The sequence below is a fragment of the Oncorhynchus masou genome, chromosome 30, assembly GCF_036934945.1.
Source record: "Oncorhynchus masou masou isolate Uvic2021 chromosome 30, UVic_Omas_1.1, whole genome shotgun sequence".
Lineage (NCBI taxonomy): Eukaryota > Metazoa > Chordata > Actinopteri > Salmoniformes > Salmonidae > Oncorhynchus > Oncorhynchus masou.
In genome coordinates, this window is record NC_088241.1 from 4,400,407 (window position 1) to 4,420,058 (window position 19,652).

At 45.0% G+C, this 19,652-nt stretch overlaps 2 protein-coding genes across 6 annotated transcripts; one reads left to right on the top strand and one right to left on the bottom strand.

The window, feature by feature from the left end:
• Positions 1–82: 82 nt before the first annotated feature.
• Positions 83–12,266, top strand: LOC135521838 (CCR4-NOT transcription complex subunit 3-like). 5 transcript variants are annotated; one of them, XM_064947602.1, is made up of 19 exons: positions 83–293; positions 819–873; positions 1,046–1,113; positions 1,213–1,287; positions 1,422–1,511; positions 4,907–5,035; positions 5,189–5,284; positions 5,770–6,067; positions 6,336–6,469; positions 6,594–6,650; positions 6,771–7,647; positions 7,761–7,866; positions 7,955–8,096; positions 8,611–8,724; positions 9,363–9,462; positions 9,633–9,831; positions 9,926–10,058; positions 10,163–10,288; positions 10,401–12,266. In XM_064947602.1, exons 2-19 carry the CDS (start codon positions 849–851, stop codon positions 10,497–10,499), a joined length of 2,868 nt encoding a protein of 955 aa, XP_064803674.1. In that variant the 5' UTR covers positions 83–293; positions 819–848; the 3' UTR covers positions 10,500–12,266. The 5 variants fall into 5 exon arrangements, with proteins under 5 accessions (XP_064803674.1, XP_064803676.1, XP_064803675.1 ...); XM_064947604.1 differs by having other exon boundaries at positions 5,770–5,989; XM_064947603.1 differs by having other exon boundaries at positions 5,776–6,067.
• Positions 12,267–14,688: 2,422 nt separating this feature from the next.
• Positions 14,689–19,240, bottom strand: LOC135521841 (U4/U6 small nuclear ribonucleoprotein Prp31). Its single transcript, XM_064947612.1, has 13 exons — positions 19,116–19,240; positions 18,364–18,576; positions 18,025–18,085; positions 17,687–17,770; positions 17,494–17,591; positions 17,277–17,383; positions 16,477–16,646; positions 16,235–16,392; positions 16,055–16,144; positions 15,849–15,976; positions 15,668–15,740; positions 15,272–15,571; positions 14,689–15,082 (listed from the first exon to the last, which is right to left on the bottom strand). Exons 2-13 carry the CDS (start codon positions 18,574–18,576, stop codon positions 14,966–14,968), a joined length of 1,599 nt encoding a protein of 532 aa, XP_064803684.1. The 5' UTR covers positions 19,116–19,240; the 3' UTR covers positions 14,689–14,965.
• Positions 19,241–19,652: the final 412 nt, after the last annotated feature.

A 19,652-nucleotide genomic window follows, 5' to 3' on the forward strand; every position in this document is an offset into this window, starting at 1 on the left:
TTCAGTTTTTTATATATTTTATCATTGACCCATCAATCATCTGATAAACCAATCACAGGAAAGTATACCTGCGGAAGTTGTCCAACGACGGTGGAGAATTTGGTCCTATCATAGCTTGGAGGTAGGGTTTAGGCCAGAATCCACATTTTGTGGGTGGGATTTATCTACCGTCCATCTTTAGTGTACTGTACAGCCAGATTGACGAAAAGAAAACACAAATTGGAAGTAAAGAAGACTGGGGAAATAGTTTTGAGTTCTAATTGAAAGAGAAAAACGAAAAGCCCAAACCCTAGGTAAATGTCTAAAACAAATGTGAATTTAGCTGGTTGACACAGTTTCCCTTATTTTCATAAATTACCAGCTAGCTAGCTAGCATTGTGATTGCAGTAGCTAGCTACATTTGCTAGCATTATAACAATTACCAACAACGTGAACTGTGCCCAAAATATAATTGCAATATATACACTTCATGCATAATAATGCATCGAATAGCAATTGCATTGAAATGAGTTGTCGAAACCTGCCAAACAGCATGTGAATTGGCTACGTTAGCTAGCTGGCTAATGTTGCTGACATTTCCAGCTAGACATCTATAGAACTGTTTTACGATTGATGAAAATAGTGATGTACGCTAAAATTACCCGCATGTTAATTCTTTGCTAAACCGAGGTACATTTCGCTGCAAGTGTTTGTATAATCTGTAGCTACTAGATGCTATGAAGCTAGCTAGGGATTTAGATCCAATGCAATCAATGTTCATTTAGTCTGTTTGCATTGTTTTTAGCTAACGTTAATCTGTTATCTCCTCTCAATGAAAGACGTTATGAGGACATTGTCGTAGTGAAGCCATGGCTGATAAGAGAAAACTCCAAGGTAACTAGCATAGAGCGATGATGGACGTAATGGACTGGAGACTGACCTCTCACTCTTTCGACTATCAGTTATTTAAATTATTGGATTAATCTTTGAGATTCAATGTAATATGTTAGTCCTGTAAAATATATTGACATATTTTCATAATGACCTCTTTCTTTCCTCTCCCCAGGTGAAATTGACAGATGTTTGAAAAAGGTAGCTGAAGGCGTAGAACAGTTTGAAGACATTTGGCAGAAGGTGAGGACTCCTTAACACTATGCATTGCATATTCACTGTGCATGAAACAATGATTTGTCTCCTATCAAACAAACTGATCTTTGTCACTTTGTTTCACAGCTTCACAATGCAGCCAATGCCAACCAAAAGGAAAAATATGAGGCAGACCTTAAAAAAGAGATTAAAAAGCTACAGGTAAGACTAATTGCTTACTAATAGTAAGCAATATATGAAGCTGTCTTAATATCCCATGTTGTCTGCTCACACTGATAAAGCTATGGGTCTTTACTTAAGTTCTAATTGTTGTTTTCTTGTCATCTCTCCTGCAGCGATTGAGGGATCAGATAAAAACATGGGTGGCATCAAATGAGATCAAAGACAAAAGGCAGCTCGTGGATAATCGCAAGGTCATAGAGACGGTAATACTCTCCAAAATAGCTTCTTTGTTTAACACTGATAGGAGAAAAGGGCGATTAGGTCTCCAACATATTGTGTTTACCTTTCAACTAGGGCCAGGACGATACCAGTGTTGCGATACCGTGGCAAGGAAACAAAACACGAAGCGGATAAAATAATATATATATATCTATATATATATCATTATGTTGTCCAGAGGGACATTTTATTTATTTTCCAAGCTATAGCACACAATATTTTACATACAGTAGGGTTTTAAAGGACCATAGCCATAAGACTGCTAAATAGTTAATTAAATGGTTCTATAGACTATCTGCATTAACCCCATCTCAAATCCCAATTCTATTTGGCACATGCTTTGTGAACAATCAGTGTAGACTAACAGTGTAGAAAAATAATAACATGAGGGATAAATACACAATAGGTAACAATAACTTAGCTATGTACATGAGTATGTGTAGGGGTATGAGGTATGTGTACAACCAGATACACAGAACAAAAGTATAAATACACCATATAAAGTGTTGGTCCCGTGTTTCATGAGCTGAAATAAAGAAATCCCACAAATCTTCCATACGCACATAAAGCTTATTTCTTTCAAATGTTGAGCACAAATTTGTTTATATCCCTGTTAGTGAGCTTTTCTCCTTTGCCAAGATAATCCATCCTCCTGACAGGTGTGGCATATCAAGAGGCTGATTAAACAGCATGATTACACAGGTGCACCTTGTGCTGGGTACAATAAATGGCAACCCAATGCCGCAGATGTCAAGTTTTGTGGAAGCGTGCAATTGGCATACTGACTGCAGGAATGTCCACCAGTGCGGTTGCCAGAGAATTTCATATTAATTTCTCTACCATAAGCTGCCGCCAAAGTCGGGGGGGGATATTTCTGTCACTAATGAAGCCCTTTAATGGGGAAAAACGTATTCTGATTGGCTGGTCCTGGCTCCCCAGTGGGTGGGCCTATGCCCAACCGCGGCTTCACCACTGCCCAGTCATGTGAAATCCATAGTTTAGGACCTAATGAATTCATATCAATTGACTGATTTCCTTATATGAACTGTAGCTTAGTAAAATATTTGAAATTATTGAATGACTAGGCAACAGGATATATAATAAACAGTAACAGCAGCGTATGTGTTGGGTCGAAAGAGTTAGTGCGAAAGGATCAATGCAGATAGTACGGTAGCTATTGGTTAACTTATTATCTTGCACTGACTATGCACACTCACAAGACTATATATACGCACTATACACTGAGTGTACAAAACATTAGGAACACCTTCCTAATATTGAGTTGTACCCCCTTTTGCCCTCAGAACAGCCTAAATTTTTCAGGCGTGGACTCTACAAGGTGTCAGGGTTTCACAGGGATGTTGGCCAATGTTGACTCCAATGCTTCCCACAGTTGTCAAGTTGGCTGGATGTTCTTTGGGTGGGGGACCATTCTTGATACACACAGGAAAAACTTTAGTGTGAAAAACCCAGCAGCGTTGCAGTTCTTGACACACTCAAACCGGTGCGTCTGGCACTTACTACCATACCCTGTTCAAAGGCACTTAAAGCTTTTGTCTTGCCCGTTGTCCTTCTGAATGGCACACATACACAATCAGTCTCAAGGTTTAAAAATCTTGCTTTAACCTGTCTCCCTCCCCTTCATCGACACTGATTTCAAGGGGATTTAACAGGTGACATCAATAAGGGATCATAGCATTCACCTGGTCTGTCATGGAAAGAGAAACTGTTCCTAATGTTTTGTACACTCAGTGTATATACACTACACTGACACTCACACAGCCCAAACACATTCACATACGCACACATACCAACATAACACACTTTCACACTCATAATTTGCTGCTGCTACGCTGTTCATTATTCTTACTATTATCTATTCTGATGCCTAGTCACTTTGCATTTTCTGTACACATCTATCTCAAATACCTTGTACTGTACCCCTGCACATTGATCTGGTACTCCCTGTATATGCACTATATATACAAAAGTATTTGGACACCCATTCAAATAAATGGATTCAGCTATTTCGGCCACACCAGCTGCTCATAGGTGTATAAAGTGTAACACTGCCATGCAATCTCCATAGACAAACATTGGCAGTAGAATGGCCTTACTGACGAGCTCAGTGACATTTCAACAAGTCAGTTCGTCACATTTCTGACCTGCTAGAGCTGCCCCGGGCAACTGTAAGTGTTATTGTGAAGTGGCAATGTCTAGGAGCAACAACTGCTCAGCCGTGAAGAGGTAGGCCACACAAGCTCACAGAACGGGACCGCCAATTGCTAAAGCGCGTAGCTCATAAAACTTGTCTGTCGTTGGTTGCAACACTAACTATTAAGTTCCAACCTACCTCTGGAAGCAACGTCAGCACAAGAACTGTTCGTCTGGAGCTTCTTGAAATGGGTTTCCATGGCCAAGCAGCCGCACACAAGCCTAAGATCACTATGTGCAATGCTAAGCGTTGGCTGGAGTGGTAAAGCTTGCCGCCATTGGACTCTGGAGCAGTGGAACACGTTCTCTGAAGTGATGAATCACGCTTCACCATTTGGCAGTCTGACAGACTAATCTGCTGAGTTTGGCGGATGGCAGGAGAACGCTACCTGCCCCAATGCATAGTGCCAATTGTAAAGTTTGATGGTGGAGGAATAATGGTCTGAGCTGTTTTTATGGTTTGGGCTTGGCCCCTTAGTTCCAGTAAATTGAAATCTTAACACAACAGCATACAATGACATTCTAGACTTCCAACTTTGTGGCAACAGTTTGGGGAAGGCCCTTTCCTGTTTCAGTAAGATAATGACTCCTTGCACAAATTAACGTCCGTACAGAAATGGTTTGTCAAGATCAGTGTGGAATAACTTGACTGGCCTGCACAGCCCTAACCTCAACCCCATCGACCACCTTTGGGCTGAATGGGAGCAAGTCCCCGCTTCAATGTTCCAACACTAGTGAGAAGCCTTCCCAGAAGAGTGGAGGCTGTTATAGCAGCAAAGGGGGGACCAACTCCATATTAATGCTCATGGTTTTGGAATGAGACGTTCAATGAGTAGGTGTCCACACACTTCTGGTCATGTACTGTAGCTTCATTCTTGTGTATTTTATTCCTCCTGTGTTACTATTTTATTATTATTTTTCAACTCTGCATCATTGAGAAGGGCCCGTAAGCAAGCATTTTATGAAAAGTCTACACTCGTATTCGGCGCATGTGACATAAAATTTGATTTGACCAGAGTTTGGTCTGCTTTAGTTTTGTATATTTTTGCCATGGAAAAATTGTGTGCTATTGGTATCATCACAGCCCTACTTTCAACTCATCTCAGTGCTCATGGAGAGGGTATGTAATCCTGTCTGACATAACATCTGACCATTCTCTCCTTAGCAAATGGAGCGGTTTAAGGTGGTAGAGCGGGAGACAAAGACGAAGGCCTACTCTAAAGAAGGCCTGGGGCTCGCCCTGAAAGTGGACCCAGCTCAGAGGGAGAAAGAAGAGACGGGAAACTGGCTAACGGTAACAGCCTCTGGGCCGTTGGTATTTTGACTCATGCATAGTGGTAGTGTCTCCTGAACGATGGGTCGGGTGGATGGTTCACACTGGCTCTGCCTTGTTTTCTGGGTGGTGATCTGTTCTTCTTTTCCCCCATTCTCTCTCTTTCTCCCCCAGAATACGATAGACACTCTAAATATGCAGGTGGACCAGTTTGAGAGTGAGGTGGAATCCCTCTTCATTCAAACCAGGAAGAAGAAAGGAGAGAAAGAGGTCAGTCTCCTTCCATCTCATTCCCTATACATTAACTTTTTCTGTGTATGTAGTCTAATTAAGCAATAAGGCCCGGGGTGTGGTATATGGCCAATATACCATGGCTAAGGGCTGTTCTTACAAACCCAAACCCCCAAGGTGCCTTATTGCTATTATAAACTGGTAACCAACGTAATTAGAACAGTAAAAATACATGTTTTGTCACACATCTGATATATATCTGATATTGTCTGATATACCACAGCTCTCAGCCCATCAGCATTCAGGGCTCAAACCACCCAGTTTATAATAATGAATCATATATTGGGTTGGATGATGTTGCTCCTAGACTCTGATCTAAGGTCAGTCTTGCATTTCCCCCTAAAAGGATTTGGGCAAGGCAAGTTGATCTGACATCTGTGCCTAAGAAAGACTTCTACCTGCATTACAAAAGTCACCTGAACAGTTTATAACCACGTGTGCCTGTTTCTCTGGCTGTCTCGTAGAAGCAGGATCGCATTGAGGAGCTAAAGAGGTTTATAGAAAGGCATAGGTACCACATTCGCATGCTGGAGACCATCCTGCGCATGCTAGACAACGACTCGGTGCAGGTGGACTCCATACAGAAGATCAAGGACGACGTGGAGTACTACATGGAGTCGTCACAGGACCCAGACTTTGAGGAGAACGAGTTCATTTACGACGATCTGGATCTGGAGGACATCCGTGAGTCGCCCATGGACAGCCAGGAGCTCGATGACGAGTCCTGGGATGATCATGATGATGATGCTCATGCTATCAGCTGTGGGTCTGGATGAATGGTCCCTCATGAACGTCTGTTGGGTCTGGGTGGATGGATGTTCTCTAATCAACATCTGTTAGCTGGGTTGACTGTTGGTTTAGGAGAGCTTGATCTGTGGTGTTTCTGTGGCTCTGGATGTTGATGATTGTTGAAAACAACATTTATATATTAGAGTTCCCCTGAAAATCTTATCATTGAAATAAACCAGTAGCCTTTTCTCCCTGATTTATGCCCTTCACTCTTTCTCTCCCTCTTTCTCTCCCCCTCTAGCTGCAGCGCTGGTGGCCACCTCTCCAACGGGCTTGGGGAACATAGAGGATGAGATGTTCCTCCACTCGAGCAGCACTCCCACCTCCACCACCTCCTCTTCCCCCATCCCTCCCTCCCCGGCCACCTGCACTGCTGTAAGCACATCTACCTTCACTGATTGGTTGTTTGTATAGAAACTACAATCACTTACTTGATCAGTGTCATAAAAGTACATTGATACTTACACATGCACTGTTTGTGCCTGCATGGGTTCTGCAGGAGAACTCTGAGGACGATAAGAAGAGAGGGCGGTCGACAGACAGGGACGTTAGTCAGGTGAGACCGAGCTTCTACAATATATGTTTATAGCTCAATAGAGAACTGGATTTCTTCAGAAATGTAGTTTCTCTGTTTCCCTGTTCTGTTTGTACTAAACTGATGCTGTGTCATTTTCAGTCTCCTGCGAAGAACGGCGCTTCCTCCTTGTTGTCCTTTTCCTCGTCCGCCAATTCCGGGTCCTCTTCTTCCTCCTCTCTTGTCTCCATGGCCGCCGTTGTCGGAGGCAACCCTGGGGTTCCCACAAGCAACAGTCTAATAGGAAGCTTCAGCAGCGCCGTACAACAACATCAGCCTCAACCTCCACAGCAACCAGTCCTGCAGCCACTGCAACAACCACAACAACCCCAAACAAAACCTTGCACCCCCAGCCCACCCAGCCACCCCCTTCTCTCCACCGCCCCCTCTCTCCCCACACCCACCACACCCATCTCAGCCTCCCAAAACTCCCTACCCCAGGTCTCGCCTGGTCATATCCTCAACTCCAGCCTAGGCCTTGGGTTGGGCCTGGCTAAAGTTGGCATGACTGGGACAAGCAGTGCCAACTCAATGTCTGGTCTGGGCCTGACTGGGATGTCTGCCTCTCTGAACACCATGCTCTCTGGGTCCACCCATGCCCCTTACGCACAGGCAGCCTCGTTGGGAGGCCTGGGTCTGAGTACCACTACCCAATCCAGTGTCTCAGTGGAGAGCTCCTCCATCCCCACCTCTTGCTCCAGTGGAGTGACCACCAACGGGGCTGGGACAGGCCTGGGCCTGCTGGGGTCCAGCCCAGCACACGGCTCCCTGACTGGGGGGATCCTGGGCCTGGTGCCTGGGCAGAGTGTGATCCCTGGGCCCCCTCTGATCCCTCTCAGCCCGGTCGGTGCTGTCCCTGGGGGGGCAGTGGGGATGATGGGAGGAAACGGAGGAAGCATGGGGCCAATCGGAGGAGTAGTTGGGTCGAACGCAGCCCCTGCCAGACCGCCCAGTGGACTGAAGCAGAACGGAAGCACAAGTATGTTCACTGTCTGTGTGGCTGTCTGGGTTTGTCTGTTTCTTTATGCACCTTTTCTGGATGTGGGATTGAGCATTAGTAGTAATGTTTCCACCATCTTTCCCATGGCTCAGGTTACAGTGCTGTGGTGGCAGAGAGCACAGCAGAGTCCGCCTTCAGCACACCCAGCCAATCACAGAGCAGCCAGCCTTCCTCGCTGACCTCCTCAGCCAGTCAGCAGTAAGTGATATCAAATTCATCCAAGACCACAATCACCTGTTCATTTTTTAGATGATAAAAATGTCCTTCTGTCTTCTCTCTCCCTCAGTATGGACAACGGTCCCAGCCTCATCAGCTCCATCACCTTGCCCCCCAGCTCTCCGTCCCCCTCGTTTTCTGACAGTATCCCCGGTGGAGGGAGTCTCCTCAACGGACCCCACTCCTACACACAGGCCTCTGAGGGCCTCAAGGTGAGGGGAGACAGAGGGGAAGGACAGACAGATGTGAGGCTAAGAGATGAACACTTTGTCCTGATGTTCTTAAATGGCCTCCTCTCCTACCACTGTTTCCCTTCAGCTCTGAGGGGTTTTATACAGTTCAGCAGAGGGATGGAGACAGTTGGCCATTTAACAGTATGAGAACACAATATTTGGTGAACACTAGAACCTCCACAGCAGCCATTTTGACCGTGGTTGTCTATAATACGAATACAACTTGGAAACAAACTCACAAAAATACTGATAGTTTAGAAATTAACACAATTTTCAAAACTTTCTCCACATAAAGAAAAAGAAATTCACAAAATGTGCTGTTGAAATCAACTCCCACACCATTCACACCAAATTTTGTCAGCTATTCGGGAGATTTCCAATGATGAAGCATCTCCTAAATGACCTTGTTTCTGTTATTTGTTAGTTAATTAACATGTATAATAGCATTGTAATAAGGTTAGATTAACCTGTAGAGACTGCCCTCTGTCCCCAGCTTCCTACAGACCTCCGTCAGATACTGATGGAGACCAGAATGTCAGCGCAGGCCCCAGAGCCACCAGGGGCCATGGCTACAGCCACTAACACACGAAAGAGAAAGCAGTGTCAGGTAGAGACCCACACACACACGGAAATATACACATTCATACTCGACTTGCACACACACTCACTCCTAAACACATCCACAAAGCCACTAACACAGGAAACAGAAAGATGACACAGATTTAAATACACACAATCTCTAACTCTGACACAGACACGCTTACACACCAAAATTATAGAAAGAAGGTTGAGGTAGTCAGATATCAGTGCTAGCCAAAAAAACATCTGTGTCACGGGGAAATTGACATTGCCAAGTGGCTGGATTAGTTCCTACACCACACACCAAGAACATACAAGATATATGATTGAAGAGCCTGTATTTGTAAAGATTGTGTATAGTGTTGAATTAGTAAGGACTCCGTGGGATCTTGAATTGGCAGGTTTATTTGGTCATTGTTGGTGCAGTCACTGTGGCTGGCCGTGGAGGTTCTAGTTGCAGGTAGGAGTGTGTTGCTTCACACCATACAGGGAATGGATGGTGGACTGGTACCAGGCTTCTACTAGTATCTCATGGTGGAAGAACTGTTGAATTGTGTATTGGTTTTCATAAATTCTGTTTTTATCTTTGCCCCTTGTCCTTCCAAACTCCCCCTCACCCCACTCTCTCTCTCTGTTCCATCCATCTCTCCTCCCTCCCTCCCTCAGGCCCCGGAGCCTCTGAGTTCTCTGAAGGCGATGGCTGAGAGAGCAGCATTAGGATCAGGTCTAGATGGAGAGATCCCCAACCTGCACCTCACAGACAGAGGTAAGAATCCACTCAATTAACAGGTTCCAAATCACATCTTGAAGGCATTACACAAATAAACATTCATGCAATTTGACAAGGCACATGCCAGTTGCAGGTGACATCATTTCTAATTGTCTGTCTGTTGATGATATCCACACCAGCTGTAACTCAACCAATCCTCTCCTCAGACATCTTCTCTGGTTCGTCGGCTGCCCCCGGAACGCCCGCGGCCCCCCAGCCCTCCCTGTCGGAGGTGAGCATCCCCCCTTCCCTGGGGGTGTGTCCCCTGGGTCCCACTCCGCTCTCCAAGGACCAGGTGTACCAGCAGACCATGCAGGAGTCTGCTTGGACACACATGCCGCACCCCTCAGACTCCGAGAGGATCAGGTAACAACGCCGTCCGCTGGAATACTGGGGTGTAGACACTGGGCTTTCTCTGAGGAGATATTAACATGCATGTCTGTGCTACTCTCTCCTGTAGGCAATACCTGATGAGGAACCCATGCCCCACCCTGCCATTCCATCATCAGATGCCCCCCCACCACTCAGACTCTATAGAGTTCTACCAGAGACTGTCCACAGAGACGCTCTTCTTCATCTTCTACTACCTGGAGGTAACACACACACACCATCCCCCATCTGTCCGCTCTTGCCTTGTCACTGTAGGGTCCAATTGCTCAGTCTCCCCTTTCTGTGTTTCTCGTTTACTCTCTATCAGGGCACTAAAGCTCAGTACCTGTCAGCCAAGGCTCTGAAGAAGCAGTCGTGGAGGTTCCACACCAAGTACATGATGTGGTTCCAAAGGCACGAAGAACCCAAGACCATCACTGATGAGTTTGAACAGGTACAGTAGAACCTTGGTACCTCCTGTGCTGTTATTGTTGGAGGCACCATGGGTCTGTATAAAACAATGAGCCAATGATGAGTGAGTGATTAATACTGTCCTCCTCCCTCAGGGCACTTACATCTACTTTGACTATGAGAAGTGGGGTCAGAGGAAGAAGGAGGGGTTCACCTTTGAGTACAGGTACCTGGAAGACCGAGACCTGCAGTGACAGAGGGAGGAGAAACGTGCTGCTGTTGACATTCCGAGACTGACCTAACTCCATGCTGTGGATAGAGATTGTGATGTGTAGTAGAACCCTGCTCCTAAAATGGAGGATGTTGTCTGTATAGGCAGCCTCTAAAGGCACCCTACTCCCCACAGTGTACTACTCCGGCCCAAAGCCCTAGGAGTGGGGAATAGAACCCCTACCTATAACGGGCTCTGGTCAGAAGTAGTGTACTAGGGGGGAGTAGGGAGTCGTCACAGATCTGTGCCTGTCTGAGCACTCAGTATGTGGCATTACATTAGGAAGCTCCATGCATGTTCCATGTTGGTTTTGTTTTTCTTTCTGTTTCAACAACAACAAACTCTGTACTGCCACCAACTGGAGTATAGAAGCCTTGGACTAAACAACAACAAGCAAACATACATTGGATTTGGTTACAAGTGAAAAAAGCCCATCTTGCTTGAATTGACTGTAATTAGTGGTTTAGAATGGAGACATACAGTTGTCTAGCTAGCCAGCAGACAGGGCTCCTTTTAAGATGTTATGATGCCTGTTGATTAAGTTCACTATTAGAGATAGTGAGTGATTATCAATAGTTTTATTGATGTCGTCTTGGTCGATAAAACGCTCTGATTGAGAATGACCACATGGCCTCTTCCTTTTGATGGGGATAGAGAGGCATTATTGGACATTGGATTAAATTGCTATGCAATTGAACTGGTCTCTGCCTCCCTCTCTCTTTACAAATAAAATATTTTAAAGTTTAACTGTGAAAGGAAACACATCGTCATTGGGGCATTATGTTTGTGAGATTAGCTAATAAAGGATTTGTACCTGAAAGAAGCAGTTGTGTTGACATGAAGTCTGCCTGATGATGTTCATGGTTTCTATACCATGAAGCACCAGCCACTATTGCCCTTCAAATTATAACTACTAGTGGAAGGATGAGAACAGAAATAGGATAATTCCCTTTGAGTCGGTGTATATTTACTCAAAAGGGTGTCAACAGTTCTCAGCCTTGCATGTAGTAATCTGTTCAACTCAATTTTATTCGGTGTTATTTTAAATCGCTTCCAAAAGACCGTTATTTTAACAAAGCCTGATTCTGCCATTCAGGGCTCTGTTCAATCCGTATCTCAGAAGTTCAGCGCTAGAGTTTAATAAAAATGTAAAGGTAATGTTCCCGCGTTGACAGACTGCATTCACGATAAAATGCTGTACATGTCGCATCAATCGGAATTACTTTTACGTTTTTATTGCGCAATTCGCAACACTTCAGCGGTAGATTGAATAGAGCTTCATTCACTGATTTGCAACACTGCATTCAATTTACTACTCGTTTATACCAAGTTAAATTGTTTACTGAAATACTGTTTAATAGAATATGAAGCATGCATCAACCATTCAACCTAGAATGTTCTGAAAAAGCTGTTGGTGAATTTAACTTGGTTAGATGGATGAATCAATTGTGTATGGTTAAACTATCATGTGCGGTCTCCAGTGATTTAGTTCATTTAGAGGTTGTCCATGAGATAGACATTTCAGTTCTTTCCTGAAAGAGATTTTTGGAAAAAGGAATCGAGAGAAGTTGAGTTTTGCCTTTTATAAATTCTATTTTTGGGCTTTTGAGAAAGGGAAGGCTGAAATGTGAATTTCTCAAGAAAATAAACTATTTACAGGCTGTTTTATCAAATTAAATTGTCACGTTTATGCATAGGAGGTCATGTGGGGGTAAAAACAGGATTGTAAAATTTCAATAAAATACTTTTATGAATATGTAACAATTATTTTGTATTAGAAGATCCATAAACCTATTTCATAAATAGCAAATTCCTAAAACACTTTGATGTTGCTCAAAGCAACATATGGTAGGCCATCATTATAAATAAGAATGTGTTAATTGACTTGCCTAGTTAAAGGTTAAATACATTTTTTTAAACAAAGCAATCCAGTGCTACAGTGCATTCAGAAAGCATTCACACCCCTTCCCATTTTCCACATTGTTACATTAAAGCCTTATTCTAAAATGGACTAAATACAAATTATCACTCAGCACACATCTCATAAAGACAAAGCAAAAACAGTTTTGTTATACACTGCTCAAAAATAAAGGGTACACTTGAACAACACAATGTAACTCCAAGTCAATCACACTTCTGTGAAATCAAACTGTCCACTTAGGAAGCAACACTGATTGACAAATTTCACATGCTGTTGTGCAAATGGAATAGACAACAGGTGGAAATTATAGGCAATTAGCAAGACACCCCCAATAAAGGAGTGGTTTTGCAGGTGGGGACCACAGACCACTTCTCAGTTCCTATGCTTCCTGGCTGATGTTTTGGTCACTTTTGAATCCTGGCTGTGCTTTCACTCTAGTGGTAGCATGAGACGGAGTCTACAACCCACACAAGTGGCTCAGGTAGTGCAGCTCATCCAGGATGGGACATCAATGCGAGCTGTGGCAAGAAGGTTTGCTGTGTCTGTCAGCGTCGTGTCCAGAGCATGGAGGCGTGACCAGGAGACAGGCCATTACATCAGGAGAGGTGGAGGAGGCCGTAGGAGGGCAACAACCCAGCAGCAGGACCGCTATCTCCGCCTTTGTGCAAGGAGGAGCACTGCCAGAGCCCAGCAAAATTACCTCCAGCAGGCCACAAATGTGCATGTGTCTGCTCAAACGGTCAGAAACAGACTCCATGAGGGTGGTATAAGGGCCCGACGTCCACAGGTGGGGGTTGTGCTTGCAGCCCAACACCGTGCAGGACGTTTGGCATTTGCCAGAGAACACCAAGATCGGCAAATTTGCCACTGGCGCCCTGTGCTCTTCACAGATGGAAGCAGGTTCACACTGAGCACATGCGACAGACGTGACAGTCTGGAGATGCCGCGGAGAACGTTCTGCTGTTTGCAACATCCTCCAGCATGACCGGTTTGGCGGTGGGTCAGTCATGGTGTGGGGTGGCATTTCTTTGGGGGGCCGCACAGCCCTCTATGTGCTCGCCAGAGGTAGCCTGACTGCCATTAGGTAGCGAGATGAGATCCTCAGACCCCTTGTGAGACCATATGCTGGTGAGGTTGGCCCTGGGTTCCTCCTAATGCAAGACAATGCTAGACCTCATGTGGCTGGAGTGTGTCAGCAGTTCCTGCAAGAGGAAGGCATTGATGCTATGGACTGGCCCGCCCATTCCCCAGACCTGAATCCAATTGAGCACATCTGGGACATCATGTCTCGCTCCATCCACCAACGCCACGTTGCACCACAGACTGTCCGGGACTTGGTAGATGCTTTAGTCCAGGTCTGGGAGGAGATCCCTCAGGAGACCATCCGCCACCTCATCAGGAGCATGCCCAGGCGTTGTAGGGAGATCATACAGGCACGTGGATGCCTCATACACTACGGAGCCTCATTTTGACTTGTTTTAAGGACATTACATCAGTTGGATCAGCCTGTAGTGTTGGTTTTCCACTTTAATTTTGAGTGTGACTCCAAATCCAGACCTCCATGGGTTGATAAATTTGACTTCCATTGATAGTTGAATGTGCTGACAACAAAATCACACTATGTAAAGAAGTATTTTATAAGAATATTTCATTCAGATCTAGGATGTGTTATTTTGTGTTCACTTTTTTTTGAGCAGTGTATATAGTACCAGTCAAAAGCTGACACCTACTTGTTCTTTATTTTCTACTTTGTATAATAGTGAAGACATCAAAACTATGAAATAACACATATGGAATCATGTAGTAATGAAAAAGTTAAAATCAAAACATTTTATATTCTTCAAAGTAGCCAAGAGTGTGCAGTTGTCATCAAGGGAAAGGGTGGCTACTTTGAAGAATCTCAAATCTAAAATCTATTTTGATTTGTTAAACCCTGTTTTGGTTACTACATGATTCCATGTATTAATTCATAGTTTTGATGTCTTCACTATTATTCTACAATGTTAGAAAATAGTCAAAATAAAGAAAAACTCTTGAATGAGTAGGTGTCCAAACTTGACTGGTACTCTGTGTGTGTGTGCGTACACACAGACATACATTTGCAAAAACCCATTTCTGCTTTGTCATTATGGGGTAGTGATTAAATTGAGGGGGAAAAACAATTTTAGAATAAGTAACGTAACAAAATGTGGGAAAAGTCAAGGGGTCTCAATACTTTTCAAAAGCACTTTTCAGTAATGAGACAAGGAAGTATTAGTTTAATTTTATTAAAATGGAACAAGTCAAAACATTTTTCAAAAAGCACAACATGCTAAAACAAATATACAATCTAAACAATATATTTTTCTTCACTGTCATGGTCGATCTTCTCCCCCATGGTTATGCAATGACACCTGATCAATCAGTCAGTGTGAATGCATTTCACTCCATCTGCTTTCATTTTGAAATACAAGTTGGTATGTCTGTATATCAGTCTCCTGTGTGTAAGTATATGTGTGGATGTGTATGATAAATTGGATGTGTACTCCTCACTTTCCCTCTCCCTCCTTCTTGACCTTGAGGAACTCTGCCATGTTGGAGAAGTATTTCTGGTTGGCCTCAGCCACCTTCTTCTCTGCTGCATGCGGGTTCACAATCTCCAGTCCCTGAGGAACACAGAGTTCAGTTCAAGTTCAATTCCACAACAAACAGAAACAAGGAGGCCACCCCTGCTGGTAAATGCTATCGTTACTGGTGATGAAGTGCTTCATTTGTTGACATAAAATCAAATACATAGCTTTTTTTCATGTGAGCGTAGCTTTTTTTCATGTGAAAACAAAACCAATTTGGCCAACCTGTAGTGGAGTGAAGGCTACGCTGGAACTGGTTCCTGAGGAGTTGTCTCTGACCGAGGACCTCCCGCCAACTGTGGACCTCCCGCCGACTGTGGACCTGCTGCCAACTGTGGACCTGCCGCCAACTGTGGACCTGCCGCCGTACGTCATGTTCTGCTTCTGCAGCTTCCTCTGTAGGGACTTGGATATCCTGGCCTTGGTGGCCTCGTTGACCTGAGCCTGTCTGACGCGTCCACTGCCCGACTTCCCCAGCTGGCCCAGACTGAAACCCAGGTCCTCCTGGTACGCATCATCCTCAATCTGAGAGAAACAGAGACAGAGGGTGGTTGGTTAAAAAGATTTATTGTAATTACACATAGTAAAATATATCTTGAAAGACAGATCAGCTGTTCTGACCTCTGCGAAGGTCATCCTGTTGGCGTGTTTCCTGATCTCTGTCAGACCCAGACGCTCCTTCATCTTACGATACCTGGACAAGGACAGACAATAAATGAGACCATCAATACTGTTCAACATTGCACTTTGAAAAAAAATGACAACTCAGGACCAGTTATCTACACATCCCTAAAGTAAATACCTCCGCCCTCCTCTCTTCTTCCTCTGTCCGTCCAACGGTGCTGGCAGGGGTTTGACAGTCTTCACTGGTGGAGGCTCCTGCCATTTATCAAACTTCTTCTCGATCTCCTCTTTCAGGTCATAGCCCACCTGCACAGAGAGAATAACACCAGAGTTAATATGTAACAGATGTTTATTTACTCCTTTCTTCCCTCTTCCAGTTCTCACCTTGCCGTCTGCACTCTCGTGGAAGCTGTCCACTCGAGATGCCAGGGTGCACTTCGCTGAAACCAGGCGTGCTGCCTTTCTCCTCAGGTCCTACAACACAGGGATAACTCTTGTTAGCTTAGGTAAAGACACAGTCAAACAAAGCTCTTGGGAACACAGCGCCAAGTGTGGTGCACTGACCGGGGGTAGAGTCTGGACCACATCACAGTGGTAGATGTAGCCGGTGTGTGGGAGCACAGCGGTGCTGCTGAACCCTGACAGGGTCCTCTTCTGGGTTCCCAGTAGCATCAGGTTACAGGCTGGCATCTTAGACAGGTTGGTCAGGCCCCCAGCAATACCTAACACCACAGGGAGGAAGATGACCTTATGATTGGGAGAATCGTGTAAATTATATAAAAAACTAAATCCTTATAATCACTGACCCATGATCTTGGCTGCGGTCGAGGCTCCAACGATGACTGACAGATTAGGAGCAATGAATGACATCCTGGACTCCACATATTCATAGATCCTGTGTTTTGATTGGTTCAGCTCTAGCGCCATGTCACAGGCCTCCTCCAACCTCTTCAGTTCATCCTCACCCAGCATCGTCCTGGAAACAAGTCATGTTGATATTACAACATCATTGAGATGGAAAGGTGGTCTGTAACCAAATGGATGTTACGGTTCCCTGTTGTGTAGATAATGTAAGGTCTATTGATCATATTTCTATTTGAACATTCTGTAAATGTCTGCTCCACCAAATAAGTTCTCAGTCCCATTGGTGGACCTCTCCAACTGAATCAACCCAGCTGTCCCTGCTCTTACTCCTGTGATGTGTCCCTGCGCTTACCCCTGTGCGATGGAGGCTGTGACGTGTCCCTGCTCTTACCCCTGTGTGGTGGAGGCTGTGACGTGTCCCTGCTCTTACCCCTGTGTGGTGGAGGCTGTGACGTGTCCCTGCTCTTACCCCTGTGCGGTGGAGGCTGTGACGTGTCCCTGCTCTTACCCCTGTGTGGTGGAGGCTGTGACGTGTCCCTGCTCTTACCCCTGTGTGGTGGAGGCTGTGACGTGTCCCTGCTCTTACCCCTGTGTGGTGGAGGCTGTGACGTGTCCCTGCTCTTACCCCTGTGTGGTGGAGGCTGTGACGTGTCCCTGCTCTTACCCCTGTGTGGTGGAGGCTGTGACGTGTCCCTGCTCTTACCCCTGTGTGGTGGAGGCTGTGACGTGTCCCTGCTCTTACCCCTGTGTGGTGGAGGCTGTGACGCTGACCACCATGATGGTGGCGTTGGTCAGGATCTGCTGCAGATTCTCGTTGTTCTTACACTTGTCCAGGTTGTTCCCCAGCTCCTACACACAGTGTTCAGCCCAACAGCAGGGACATGAATAGTAGACAACAGTTTAAAACAATGTAGACACATTTTGATGTGGAAGAGAATTCTCCTCTAACACCAGCTCACCTTGACAGTGCGGACGTAATCCAGAGAGTTGGGCACCAGGGACTCCAACTCAGGGAACCTCTTAGAATACTTGTCACGTACAAACTTGTGAATGATGTCTGACAAAGACAAACAAAGACGCCGTTAGACAACGCAATGCAAGCAAATTACAGCAGCATATTGACACAATCACTTATGAACATAGTGGACTCACTCAGTTCGTTCTCAATTTCTACTGTGAGGTTATTGGCAGCAACGATGAGCTTGTATTCTGGGTCTGCCTCCACTGGACCGGAGACTGAAGAGAAAGGGAAGAGAGGAGATTCAGTAAAACCACAAGATGGAGGATCAGAAACCATTGAAGTAGAATCAGTATCCATTGTATTCAGAGTGGAACATCAACCACAGAACGAGACATCTAAACAGCCTGCTGTGTCTTCAATAGGGCGCCATGTAGCCTAGAGGTTAGAGCATTGGCAAAGTAACTGACCCAGTAAAACAACCCTATCCGCTGTATGTGACAACAAAAACATAGAAACAGTCAACAATCACCTTCAGAGTTCTTGCGCTGCTTCTCGACATAGATTGCAATTTTGTCCATGATCTCTGAGAACTGTAAACAAACAAATCGTGGGTTTTCAAAACAAACCTTGGAAATAGCTTATATGTTCGAGTACAGGGTTTCCCAGTCCTGGGCCCCCCCTGGGAGCACGTTTTGTTTTTTACCTTAGCACTACAGAGCTGACTAAATCATCAAAGCTTGCCGAGTTGGTTATTTGAATCAGTGCTAGGGCAAAACTAAAACATGCTCTCACGGGTGGCTCCAGGACCCAGTTTGGGAAACCCTGTTCTAGTATATTGACTGCAAGCAGCTCCACACACTGTCCTGACCTGTTTGCTGTTGCGCAGTTTAGCGATGGACGAGACACTCTCAGCTCCGCTGTAGTCCACCTCCATCTCCTCTGGAATGTCCTCCAAACCTCCCTCTACCTGTCCCTCCCCTGCCTCCCCATCACTCTCCCCCTCTTCCCCCGGGTACAGCCCATCCTCCCCCTCATCCCCCGCCTCCTCCAGATCAGCCAGGAGCTCATCGGCCAACGACATCTGCAGGAAAGGAACAACAATGTGGGACAAGGCTGTGTGACATGGGGAGGGATATGAAGTCAATTCCTAACTAGCCCACAGCTGAGCACGCACACGTGTGTAAATGACCTAGAGTGAAAACATGTGCAATGTCTAAATGTGAGAATCTAGAATCTTTACCATAAAACAATTGGTTATGGTTAATTGATTAATTTGTAGCTAGCTAACGTTAGCTGTGGCGCATCTCAGTGCCAGAGGCGTCACTATAGACCCTGGTTTGAGTCCAGGCTGTATCACAACCGGCCGTGATTGGGAGTCCCATAAGGTGGTGCACAATTGGCCCAGCGTCGTCCCGGTTAGGCCGCCATTGTAAATAATAATTTGTTCTTAACTGACTTGCCTAGTTAAATAAAGGTTGACTAAAAAAATAATTAAAAGCTGGCCTCGAAGGATAACCGTGGCTATAACAGCAGTTAGCTAGCTAAGTCTAGCTAGTTAAATAACAGGGAAACGTTCGCAAGTTAGCTGAAATTATACAGCACAAACTTATGAGAACTTACCCTCGGAGTTCCAAACTCCTACCGTCAAAAGAAACACTACAAATCCAACAACTTTCGAAATGGGTTCGACGTTAAAAAATATTTGCTTGCGTTATCAACGTCGCCTCTATAGAGAGTCGCAGACGAAAGGCATCACCATAAATAATCGAACGTTTGTAACGTTGAGCCTTCAGCAAGGCTTTATGGGAATTGCTGTTTTTATCCGTAGTATAGGCCAGTATCAGACCTGGATAAATGTGAATGGTCTTTATCGCACTCATATTTCCAGTCTTAATGCTTTCTATATTCAATGGCTAGACATTCCGCGATTTACTTTGGGTAGAGTATTTTGGAGATTAGTTATTCACCCATTATTGACCATCCTTTGGTCCAATTTCATAATAAGCATCAGGCCTCCATAACCAGAGATGGGGGATGGGAAATAAGATGAGCTATTGTTATGCAACATCCCTTGAGCCATCCATTGTTTGCTACATAATACAGTAGTTTGATCCTTCATTTCAGAAAAAAAATTGAACACCAGTCCAGTCTCCTTTG